Source organism: Balearica regulorum, chromosome 2 (assembly GCF_011004875.1).
Source record: "Balearica regulorum gibbericeps isolate bBalReg1 chromosome 2, bBalReg1.pri, whole genome shotgun sequence".
NCBI lineage: Eukaryota > Metazoa > Chordata > Aves > Gruiformes > Gruidae > Balearica > Balearica regulorum.
This window is the reverse complement of record NC_046185.1, coordinates 135996459-136010020: the sequence shown is the minus strand read 5'-3', so window position 1 is coordinate 136010020 and position 13562 is coordinate 135996459. Positions and strand designations below refer to the sequence as shown.

At 35.0% G+C, this 13562-nt stretch overlaps 1 protein-coding gene across 2 annotated transcripts in view; it reads right to left on the bottom strand.

Annotated features, from left to right (window-relative positions):
* CRPPA (CDP-L-ribitol pyrophosphorylase A) overlaps positions 1-13562 on the bottom strand; it is a 124033-nt gene that overhangs the window by 47893 nt on the left and 62578 nt on the right. For both annotated transcript variants that reach the window (XM_075746074.1, XM_075746075.1), the window contains exons 6-8: positions 8663-8760; positions 3867-3956; positions 3073-3165 (exon numbers count right to left, since the gene is read on the bottom strand). In XM_075746074.1, the coding sequence (XP_075602189.1) occupies positions 3073-3165; positions 3867-3956; positions 8663-8760 (281 nt within the window). The remainder of the gene's footprint in view (positions 1-3072; positions 3166-3866; positions 3957-8662; positions 8761-13562) is intronic.

The following is a 13562-nucleotide window of genomic DNA, read 5'->3' as shown; positions in this document are numbered from 1 at the left end:
TCTTACTATTGAATTCCACCACTTAAATAATGAAAATTATTTGTTTTCAAAGCACAATGAAACTAATGCATTCTGATGTGTTCTCACATAATATTCTAACTGCATATTAAAAATATTTAGTTAAATCAGAAAACAATATTATTTTCTAAGCTCTAATCTAACTTTCATAGATTTATTTTATTTTTACAATCAGGATACTAGAGAAATGCAAATGTTTTTCTTAAGCATCTTAAAAGGTTTTCAAAATGGCACTGAATTCTTTAAAGATTTATTTTGAATTTACTACCTTTTCAGTGTAGCATACTAGTTGCCTAAATTGGATTAATGTCAAGATAACACTTCAAGTTTCAAGAGCAGAAACTACTTCAAGAGAAGGTAAGGATATGACTACCCTGAGCTCTTGGGCAGGGAAAAGCAGGTCTCATACCCAGCAAGGATGCTTGGGTCTTACAAGACCTGATCTGGTATCTCCAGGGGGGTATCAAGTAGCTCAGGGCTCTCTGAACCCTTTCCCAAGGCTTACCTGTTCCACAGTTTAATTGGTTTACTTCAAAGTCTCTATTAACTGTAGAAATCAAAATTAAGGATGATGATTTGTACACATAAAGTTAAGCATCTATTAATAGAAGAAATACCTTTCCCCTTAAAAGAAAGGGAAAACACATTTCTGGCTGAATCATTCCATCTATATAAACCTTACCTGTAAGTACTACAGAGAGGTAGGACTATAGAGGTAGCCCCAGAGATCTGTGCTTGGGAAAATTATTTCAAATTCCCTTTGTACCTTACGTTCAATTGATCCTGACAGATAATAGTTTTTTTTTTCATTTCCTGTTGCAACACTTTTTAAAAAGATGTTTACTGTCCAAGTGCATATTCGCCAGGTGGAAAACTATTGTCTTCTGCTACACAGGCAGAGATTTCTCTCATTGAAATGACATTTTCAGATACTATGTTGTTATTTTTTTTTACCCAAAATAAGGCTAAATACTGTTCATTTACAGCTATTTACAATAAAATTTAAACCCTGTTATTTTGGGAGAGCATTACCTAACACCTATTTACTATTAACCTGTTCCACAGCATTAAAGAGATTTTCTTCAAACTTACTTTTGTACTGAAATGCAAATACTGGCAACTACAGAGCTGAAGTACTAGCACTCCTTTCTTTCAAACCCTGAATAACAACCACAAAATAAAAATCACATCCATTCAGTTAAATATTTGCATCTACACACGTGAACATGTATTACTGAGAAAAGTAATGTCAGTTTAAGAATATGATTCTTCTGGCTATAGCAGAGTTGGAGAGGAGATTGGTTTGATGCAGACATATAATTGCCTGAAGTTTACCTCTGTGCTTCCTATTTCTCCTATAACATTCATCTTCCCTTTGCTGCTGTGTCCAGACACAGTAGTCCAATTGCTGCTTCAGCTTACAGATGCCTCCAGTCAGGCACCAGGATGAAGGATAGACTTTGAAATCTGTGGCAATTTATAGGAGGGAATATTGACAGAAGTCATCATGTCCAGTGCAAGCTCATCCTTTTACTGGGATGATTCTCCCCAGGCTGGTTAAATAGCAAACTGGCACAACAATAACATTTTTACAGCCAAAGCAGCTGAATATTGAAAGGAAAAATAAATTTGATTCTCTTAATTACCAGATTGTTATGAAGAAATTACACGTCCTGAAATGAAAGAATAGACAAGAACTTTCCAATTACGCAAAAGTCTACATTAGACTGTTCCTGATTATGAGGTAAGAATGGAAGCAGTTAGCTGCTTCCCTCATTTATCCTTTCAACTCTTCACTACCAGGAACAGTTTCACTTTTGAGACTAGAAAAGAATAATGTTTCCTGTACAGCTAGTACCTAAAACTTATGCATTTATATGTCATCATACGCTTAAAATTCTGAGTCACACTTGCCTGAGAAATATTAATGTGCCCTTTTACACCAAAAGAGAAGTGTTTTGCAGGATTTTTCACTAACAATGCATTCAGGTTTTATGTTCAATGAAGTTTATAGTGAAGAATAAACCTGAAGAGAATCCCACTCTTGAGCCTTAGCAAAGAGGACACCTAATATTGCACATAATTAAAGGCTGCTGAAGGAAGTTTCTCTCCCCCAGCCATACCATCTGTGATGAGTTTTAGGGATAAGTTTAAAGGACTTAAGTAGTTCCCAGTGATTAATATGAGACAATGATTTGCTTAGCTAATTCTTCAGTCATTTAAAACATACTTTCCAGTTCTCTTTCTTTTTTTTCCTTCTTGCATTTCTAAAAGATATAAACTCCATAAAATTTGAATGTGTAGCACAAAATACTTTTTTATAGTTAGGGTACTTCATTTTTTTAAAAATACTTTTGACAAATATACGCATATCTGCATTTTAGATGTTAGCAAATGTATCCCTCTAGTTATAAGACTTTTCTCCCACTCTCTAGTTTTGGGAAATTTCAGCAACAACTGATGGATCTGGAGAGTACAGTAAAGAGATTAAATGTATCATTTTCTCCTGAGGCTATTTTAAAAGGTGTCCACCTAAATAATCTGTGTATGCTGCAGGCTGCTCAACCAAGTACACTTTCATTATAAATGGTGCCGGATTCTACAATGACTTCAAGATCTTAGGGGCAAAACCCGAGTTTCATGGTGAACTTCTGTAAGCATTATTTGCATTCATACCTATTTCTCAGGAAAAATAAAGCCACTTAGTTGTGTTTCAACCGAGCATTCGAGCAGAGCACAGCATTTGCAGCATCCTCAGCAGAGATGGAGCACAACAGCAAAGCAGGAGTTAACAGTTCGACATGACTAGCCACAATGAGTCTTGTACAGAAATATATAACTAATATATTGTCACTCACTAATGTTGGTTTATTTCCTGACAGCATGCAGTACATTTGCTGAAGTGCAAATGATGCACTTTACAGTCCAATTTACAGTTCAAATTTACAATTTTATTCACAGCTGGCAGCATCTCTTGAAATAGTTCAAACTTAGACTAACATTTAAAAATATTTCATTTGATGCTTTCTATAGTAACTTATAGGAGTCACCTACCAAAATAAGAACAACTGGATATAAAAGAGGAATATTTGATTCTTCCAACATATCCACTAGTTGCTGTGTTTCTTGAATGGCATACTTTTTATCCTAAATGAAAACAAATGTTTAGAATTATTAAAACATCAAACAACTATTTCATAAAAATGGAATTCAAAGACCTGTTATTTACCAAAATAAGATACATCACTTTTTGCATTTTTTGTGTTGGTTGTTGTTGTTGTTTCTTTGCTTGTAATATATTTGTAATGCTTTTGTCTGGTAAAGTTATGATTGCTTGAAAAAAAAAAATAATATTACCCTTAAGAAATATATATATGTAACAGACTTAAGGATCTTGATTGGTATCAGATATGGTTCATTAAAACCTTTATGTTCCCATACAGGGACTCAAATACAGATTGCATGGCATGCATGGGAAACACCAGCTAATTTAGGCCACAGTAGCAATGCACGGTTAGATGACTACACATACAACATACCACCTCTTGAGACAATTCACTTCAAACCAATATACATGAAAGGAAAATTTAAACTACTTTCAGTTGCATCCCTCTTGTTCAAGAATTCATGACTGGTTTAACAACATACAGATGGAAGTGCAGACCCAGGAGAGAAAGAATGGACCAGTATCTCAAAGGTCTAGTTTGGTGCACATCAGACACACCAAACATTGGAATGGATACACCAAGAAAACAGAAAAACAACTTATTCTTCAAATATGTAATTACTATTTACCATTACTAACAAATTTAAGTGCAAAATTAAAAGCATGCATCCTTACTACTTACATTTATGCAAATAAAATTGTAGCACTGTCCTGAAAAGATGTTTTGTAGATGGCTATCATTTTTGCTTAGAGATATTGATATAGCTTCAACCTGATTAGAAAAAAATAACATTATTATTTATTTCAGCCCTAACTATCTACCAAAGCTTCCACCATTATGGCAGCATTTGTTCATTCAAATCACTTAAAACTGGCAATTATTATTTCCACTATGAGAATTAAAAATTGCTCAAGTTTTTAGGTGACTCAACAGTGAAGCATGGAGTCCAACACCCTGCAGATATTTCTGCAAGGTTTTGCCGAAGCGTACTGCTAGAGAGAGCCATTCCAGAAACATCCCTAGCACTATCAGACACTGGCGCTACTGCCTGGGTTGGGAGGTTCAACTGTTCCCAGAGATGAAAACACTGCTCATAAGATCAAGACGATCTAATTATTTTAGACCTTTAATTCTGAGGAAATCTCTATAATATTCAAATACATATATATTTTTTCTTCATGCAACTAAAAAATAAAATAAATTAACAAGAATGTATGACAGACCAGGTGCACAGGTATTCTAGGCTTCTCCATATGACAAGACTCATTTAGAATTTCTCCCGAAAATAATTTCCTCAACGAATGCTTTAAAATACTGTCTTAATCACAGACATACTTATTTTGCAACCTTTAACTACAAGACCAGCTAAGAAATGATCTTATTCTAATTAAAATAAAAAGTAGATTCTACTACATTATCAGCCTCAGGATTGCCTTAAGTAAAACAGCAAGCCAGGTAGTAGAAGGGGAATTTGTTCCCTAAGAGAAGATAACACTTTGAAGCCAGTAAAAAAAACCAACCTGAAAGTAAGGCAAAGAAAATCTTCATGTTGCTTCTATTAAACCAGCAAACTTCACTGTTCCACTGCTCAAATTAGCTTTATTTCTGCCCAGAAGACATATTATATTTAGCAGCAAACAACAGAAGCAATACACTGTTCCCTCAAAATGTCACTAAATCCACAATCCAACAGAAGTACCAAACACAACATTTTATAAAAAGGCTTTGGACTCTTATCTAAAGCTGTATTTGTTTATTTTTCTAGTACTTGGGGAGCTAATTTGTTTGCAAAGGAAGGTGGTTTGAAACTCAAAAGTTGATATTTATCAACTTTTAGATTTTAGAAACATCTTGGCCTGCAAATTTGATAACATAGGCCCAAATAGTTGACATTTAATAGTTTAAAGAGATTAAAAAAAAAATTCACAGAAGGCAAGAATTACTTAAAATACTTTCAAAATGCAATACTCCAGGGCTCTCCTAGCTGGAACCTCTGCAGAAGTAAAAACAGAAATCCCCAGTACCTTTATAACCTTGCACATACTTAGATGAACAGGAGCACGCTGCATGCCAGAGTCTTTTCAGAAGGTAAGTAGAACATGACTCAAGGGAGAAGGCCTACTTTTTTTTCCTTGAGATATTACAATACACGATGCTTAAGTATTCCTGAACATTTAAAAATTAACTTAGTGTATCAGAGTTTTGACTGAACTTGAACAATTTGACAAAGCAGTACACTGAGTCTTTGTTTTACAGCCATATTTTCCAGCAAAAATTAAATCAGATTTCTCTCTTGGAAAAGTGAGCACAGCTGCCTAGCCAGAAGCCTCAATACATCATCAATTAACTAAAATTCTTATTCTATTTTGGCATGTTAGTATCCTATGCAAAAGTATTTTTTTCAATTAAAATTAATATTAATCAAAGTTATCAACTACTTGAGAGACCAAAAATTACCTACAAATACCACCTCAGTAAAAAATGTTTGTCACATAATGTTTCAGTGTTTAAATAGAAAAAAGTATATGCATTTCCTTCATCATTTCTGGTCATTTGATATTCAGCTAGCATAATGAAGCAGAGATGGTAAGTGTTTATGAACATGAAGATAAGGATACTAAATATGTTTTCTTTAATGTTTTTCTAATGTTATCAGATGCCCTGTGCTGAAGTTTCAGCTTTATTCAACATCCACTTTCATAAAATCAAAAAAATACCACCAGGACATTGGGAATCTGTAAAAGTTAGCTAAATTATCAGAATGTAAAATCACAATTAATACCAATCCAGCAGATGGACAATGCGATGATTAAGAAATTAGTGAATTTCTATTAGTTAAACACTAGCTCATTTCCTAATTGAAAACAACCAAATATTTTTATATACTGCTTGTGGATATTTACCTAGTCACAAAAACAACACACAACCTCATCTAGTTGATTACATTTGATGTGACAGGAGCACCTTGTCACTGAATAAGCAGGAGTGCATCATTTCCAGTCACAGAAGAAAACACCTTCAGCCCCCATTTAAGTTTCCTTGCATCAAAAAAAAAAGGGCTAAATAACAAACTTACTTAAAAAAGACTCAACTTATGTCTTTCACAGTAAGATAACTTCTGCAAGACATTCATTTATTAGTTATGCAGGTTACAGTAACATTGATTAAAATACTTATGCTTAAAGTACTTTACAAGCAATAACTGTTGCCTTATTATTATTTCTTTTAGTGAAGCTTTTCTTTTCATTTTATCTCATCAGTTCAATTTTTAGGTCTTTTTTCCCCATTATTGGCATTATCATGTTATTGGAGTCTCTCTCAGAAATCCCTCTAACAAAATTTCTTTTGAATTCATCTTTAAGGATTCTTTAAGGATGTATCTAGAAGTTAACAAATATCTTAAAAGTAACTATGGCTGCTACTAAGAACTAGAGCATCAAAAGTATCTAAAATGTTAAAATATTGACCACAGATAGTTTAAATTTTAGATAATATATACTCTAGTGAATGATTCCCAATTAGTGTCTTATTAAGATCAATTACCCTCCAATTAGCCCTTTGAAAAGGCCCAGCTTTCAGTGCAGTATGTTTAACCTGCTTAAATAATTACCACATTGTCCAGAGTCAAATCTCTCTCCACAAGGTTACTGTGCTTCACTTGATACAATGTAGGCCAGTGGATATATTCTAAGGTGCTTCAAATTCAGAAGTTCTACACACTGGTAAGCTTAAAAATATAACTCTTAAGAGATTTTATTGTTTAAAAACAATACAGTCAATACATAAGTATTAGTTTTTAGAGAGTTTCAATCTAAGGGTTCATAAAATGAATGACTGAGGAGGTTTCAAGGAACAATACAAGACAGGGATCTTGACAGAGCTCTTTGGCAGGTGTCACTTTGCAGGAATGTTTTGAAAGTGTTGAAGAGAAATTTAACAATCAATCAACTTTATTATGAGAAAAGACAATATGGATCAAAAAAGAGAACAACAGTGCTAGAAATCATCGACTAAACTGATTTAATAGAGCCATAAAAAATTCAGTCCCCTATCAATAGGAATACCTTCATTTTATGCCTTCATTATCTTGTTTGTGGTTATTTTACGTGTGTTTTATTCAAATGCACCATAGATTCAGGTCCCTGACCAACCCAATAATTGACTGCTTTTGCAATGAAATTTGGAAACATGTTGTCAATTTTAACTAGTTTTGGTGCCAGTCTGATTTGAGTGCTGGCTCGTCAAACATAATGCATTCTTTGACTTTTCTTACTGGCTTGGAAGTGTTTCTCATGATATGATTAAAGTTATATGCAAATATAATATATAGATACAGATAATTCAACACTTAAAGAAGTACTTTTTTTCTGTTCTGGGTAAGTCATGTCTTCCTATTAATTGCAGAATAGTTTAAATGGAGAGAAAAAAGGGGAAATAGCAATGGATCTGGTATCAATGAAATGGAAACATACTTCTGCTGCATTATACAGCTACTCAGGCAAGAAAAGATCTTATTCAACTCCGCTAATGTTTTGCAGTTTTAAATGCAGATATTTAATAAAGTATGATTTTCCATATTAAATACACTTCTTTCCAAACAAAAACTGTAATTACAATGTCAAATGACATTTCCAAATATTAAGTAGCAATACAGTTTTCTACAGAAGAACATTCTACTCTTAACTAAGCACACAATGCAGAAGATCAATAGACGTGAATAAAACCATTACAGAAGTAACATTATGCAAAGCAGAATACCTGCATTTCTGAACAGCTATTCCCCGTCTGTTTCTCTGGGTAATACAAAGATGTGATATCATCACATCAGATATAATTAAGAATCACCCCAAGATCAGTCATGATTTAAGCAATTACCAAATGTTAATCACCTTGGGGAAAATGAAAATATGCGATAGCTCTATTAGTAGGAATAATGAAAATGGAAAAGATAGTTAAATGCCAGTAGAAAATTCCATCAATATCCTACAGCAAAAGCTTCAATGAGCATTCATTATGAGCAAAATGTACCCCTGTATCTCTGCAAAAAGGCTGATAATCTGACTTCGCATTTGCAGCTCTGTGGAAATACAATTTACTCTTTAATTGGTTCAAACTTTAATTCAGACTTCAAAGTAACAAAAGCATTTCCTCCGTAACATATTTGTAACAATTTGGGCTCACTGAATTCATAAAATCTAAAGAAAATGGCCCTCTGTTGTCTGGATCCAATTTCTCCTCTAATTTAATATATACATTTTAAGAGGATCTGTAAGATCCCCCTCTACAGCATAATTGGGCAGAAGATGCTTCTTTCCTGGGAACTTCCACACCCGGTGTTAATCCCTTGTAATAAATACTACAGTGACACAGGAGGTCTCAGTTTCTGTATTCACATTATTTAGACCATTTCTTACAAGTTGTGACAACCAGAAACATTAAATTAATTGTACAGTTTACAGCCATAGAGTTGCACTTACTTTTATTTGGCTTTTCAGAGATTCATGAAGGAGAAAACCTACTTGTGCAATAGCTTCCTTCACATTGGTAATAACACAAACTTGTTGTGATAGGTTGTCTGTGATCAAGAAAAAGACATCAGTGTTTCATACAAAGATAAATCAATCAAAATTACTAATCTGCTAAACATTACCTTCAATTCATACACTGCTGTGTCTTGACAGAACCTTTTCAACAGCTGGAAATTTAATTTTAAGATGATTTATTTCAAGGCACAGTTAATATAACTACATAATTTATAGAATATACATCTCAAATATAAAATTCGTATTATATTTTATATGATTTTGTACAATGTGAAAACACCACATAAGGTCTTGTCCCCAAAGTCCATTTAAATAAGGGACCTCTATGAAAAGGTGTTTGTTCAGGTCCACATTACTGACAATAGATGACAACCAAGAAATTAACTTTTTTAAAACTTCACACCACTTATCACTTCAACAGATCACTAAATGCAGAGTCAGCAATACTAAGAAAAGCAAAAAACCCCAGGAGATAGCATAAATCTTCATCCCAACATGACATACTACATAATAGCAAAAAAAAAAAGTGTCGAAGATACTGCTCAGAGAGACAGCAGATACAAATGTTCACCTCAATATCAAAAAAGTTGCAGTCAGTGACAAAGATCTTGGCATGGGGAACTTCTTAGAACTTTTACGGGTGGGGAAAAATATAATGTTTTGTTGATATCAAGAACAGTAGTTTCCAGTTATTGCCTAACCTCCTCCATAAAGCAATTATTTCAGAAAATTAGTATTTTCTTGTTATTGACTGCAGTTTCAAGATTCAGTGAGCATTTTCTTTTCTTTAAGCAAAGAAATCAAAATAAACCAAGCCTGGAATTCTCACTTCTAATTCAGGATTTTATCCTTTAGATGTTGAATTAACATGCAGACCAAAACATAATATCTGCAATGTCTTTGGAGTAGCCATTCCATAAGCAGCTAGAAATTTCATAAATGTAAAGTCTAATTATGTTTAAAGCAGACTTCAATGAAACTTCAGGGACAGAAATATACCAAACACCACCACAAAATAAATTAGTAGTGAAAGACATAAAAGAAATTATAAAAATATGGCCTAATTGTTCTTCAAACAAGTCTGAATATAAAGATACATATTTGTTGCATGTGGAAAGTTTTTTTTTATAATGACATACCACACAATAAGTTCAATCAGACGCATTAGTTAAGTAAACATCTCACTTTCTATTGTAAACTCAAAGACTTCTTTGCAAAAATAGACATAGAGATCTAAAAATTAACTTTAAAGCTGCTGCAGAGTTAACATTATTGGAAAGTGATTTTTAAACAATTTTTTGTGAGCAGGAAGAGTGAATTAACCACTGAGGATCCCAGAAGATAATTACAATGATTTTATGAATCATGAGCATTTATTATGCCCAATATTTATAATGTGACAATGAAAACAGTGGTAGCAACTAGCTTTGTATTAAGTTAGCAAGAATGGGGAGGGGGGAAGAAAGAGAGAACAATAAACATCTGCTTATAAACCATCACAACCAGATGAAAGCGAGAATTAAAAAAATGCACGGCCAGTTCTCACAGGACTGGAAATCACAGGATACCACAACTGTGGGAGAAATTATCTTCCCATAGATTCACTGGGCAAAAAAATACAGTGAACATGCATCAAAGTTGGCTTCTACTTAATACAGAATAACTTTACAGTCTAAAAAAATGGGTCAATGGGAAAACATATTGAATTAATTTCTTATCAGCAGAAAGAAACCGGTGGGTAGATTGAAATCAGAGAGTAAGAGACACTTGAATTTAGTACTGTACACGGAATGCAGATACAAGATAGATGTACACAATAAACCAGACTGGCATATCGGATTTCAAGAACTCTGATTCTATGGAACTGAGTAATTTAATGAAGAAGGTCAGATTGGAGCTATTACAAAAATCCACATGTGGAAGAAGGCTGCGGAATCCAGAAAGGCACCATAACTTACGCTCAGACAGTTCTTTTTAAAAAGAAGTCAGTTATCAACAGCAAGTGTCAAAAGTAACCTCACAAGAGGCTGCTCAAAGACTGCAATCATAAAAGCCAATCTCACTCCTCTCCCCAGCCCCCTTAAACCTCTAACATCCTGTAATGTAAATGAGAAAGGAGAGAGGACTACAAAAAAAACAACTAATATGTGCAGGTTGAATGTAATAAAGAAGAAAGCAAAATTAAATGAAGTGTGAAAAAAATGTATTTTTAATCTGGAAAAGGAATGTAATGCTATAGGGGAAAAGGCTATTAATAAAATATGAAAAAATTAAACAATAATACACACATTGCAAAGATGGTGCATGCTTATAAATGATCAAGAAAAATGAATAAAGGAAGTCTGGGAAATCATCACTTATGAAATCATCATAGCAAAGCAACAGCGTTGTTCTAGCTGAGGTTTAACACTCAGTTTCAATTTAAACCCCGACTGTTCTCAAGTGGCCCAAAAGATCTATATGTTAATTTAGATGGTCTGCACCTTTGCTGTATTGTGGGAGGGAAGGCTGAGTGGAGCCTATGTCCCACCTATGACAGGCTGACGGAGCTCTCTTGTCACCCAGCACCACCACACTGAACCCAGAGAGTGTAGCTGGAGCTCCTAACTTCCACAGATGTCATGGGTTCTGCTGACCGCCGGTAAAGCTAACCACGCACAGCATTTCATTCCTGCTTTTCAGAAGTCTGGGTGAACAAAACAGTCATTCTGGAAAGCAACAGCATGGCCACGTCACAAAGAATTTTAATACTCAGCTAACACAATTATATTTTTCACTGGATCGCTGGATAATTCAGGCTGGAAGAGACCCCAGGAGGTCTCTAGTCCAACCTCCTGCTCAAAGCAGGATCACACATGAGGTCAGGCTTGGTCACTCAGCCCCTTACCCCCTGACTCTTGAATACCTTTGAGGATGGAGACTGCACCACCTCTCCTGGCAATCTGTTCACTGCTTGATTGTCCTCATGGTGAAAGAGTTTTTCCTTTTTTTGAGTTGGAACTTACCCTTGGTTCAGTTTTTGCCTGTTATCTCTTGTCCTCCCACCATGCATCACTGTTCTACCCGTCTTCCCTACTTTCACGCCGTGTCTTCCTTTTCATCTCCCAACCTTTTCATTTCTTTTTCTCTTGCTACTATATTACCTATCAGAATCTCTCTCTTGCTTTGGCTTCCTCTTCCTCTACTTACTTTAAACTTATTATTTCCCTAGAAACTTCCTCTTCACAATACAGGCCTCCCATTTATTCTCAGCTTCTTTCCTGCTGTACCTGATTATAGACTAACCCTCCCCACACTGCATCACATTTAACATCCACTCAGAGCACATTTTTTTGCATAAAATTACAAATAGTTAAAACTTTACACTGCCAAATTCAGGTTAAACATTAAATTTCTCTGTCAGGAAAGGGGTAGGAATTTTCTTCATTAAAGATAAATTCAATACAGGATTTCAGAATTTGTTCTATTAAATCTCTGCCTCTCTCCAGCAGAAAACTAAATTTTCTATTTTTCTGTGTCCTTCTTTGATATCCTGAAAGTGTTAAATCACATTATTATTCAGTAACTTGTTACTGACTTTATTCTAGGATCTCACCAAAAATTATAAATTAAAATGGATGCATGTTTACGGAACTACCTTTAGTTAGATAATGCATTAAGTGTACTCTAAAGAATGACTTAAAAGTTTACCCTGAAAAGCACGCCACAAAGCAGCAATTAAAATAATACTTTGAATAAAGATCATAAATATCATATCCTGGGGAATTAATATGATAAGAATAAAAATGCACCTGAATGGCAAATAGGTTTTAGCCTACAGACATACTTTTTTTCTCTTAATTGCAGAAACATGCATACACATACACTTGTTTTTGTAAATGTATGTTCATACTGTGACATTCTGGGTCTGTCATTTCAATTCCTATTTTGGAAGCACATCCTACTCATCGGACCGCTTCTGAAGTTTGCAGTGAATTCAAAAGAGTAAATTAATTTATCAGAATTCCATTTTCACTTTTTACAGGGTAATGGCTTGACTGCTCTGGAAATTCAGAATGGTTCTCCCTGGCATTTTTAGTATCTCATAACAGAGATGTTTCTACCACTGTAAACACAACAAAAAAGTACTGCCAAGCATTTAGTTCATTCATGCTCAACAGAATGAGTTGAAACTGTTATTTGTATAACATAGGTAACCACAAATATCTACCAATTTTTTATTTATCCATTCCACATTTCTCTGTAGCCACAAATTTGATGCTGCCTCTGCCAATATTAGCATACAAGAAACAGAAGCAGATTTTGTGGTAGAAGACAAGGAAGAGGGTTGTTTTCATAGAATCATAGAATGGCCTGGGGTGGAAGGGACCTCAGAGATGATCTAGTTCCAACCCCCCTGCCATGGGCAGGGACACCCTCCACTAGACCACGTTGCCCAAAGCCTCATCCAACCTGGCCTTGAACACTTCCAGGGAGGGGGCCTCCACAACCTCTCTGGGCAACCTGTTCCAGTGCCTCACCACTGTAACAGTACAGAATTTCTTTCTAACATCTAATCTAAATCAACCCACTTTCAGCTTAAACCCATTACCCCTTGTCCTGTCACTACACTCCCTAATAAACAGTCCCTCTCCAGCTTTCTTGTAGGCCCCCTTCAGGTACTGATAAGCCGCAATTAGATCTCCCTGGAGCCTTCTCCTCTCCAGGCTGAACAATCCCAACTCTCTCAGCCTGTCCTCACAGGAGAGGTGCTCCAGCCCTCTGATCAGCTTTGTGGCCCTCCTCTGGACTCTCTCCAACAGCTCAATGTTTCTCCTGTACTGGGGCCCCCAGA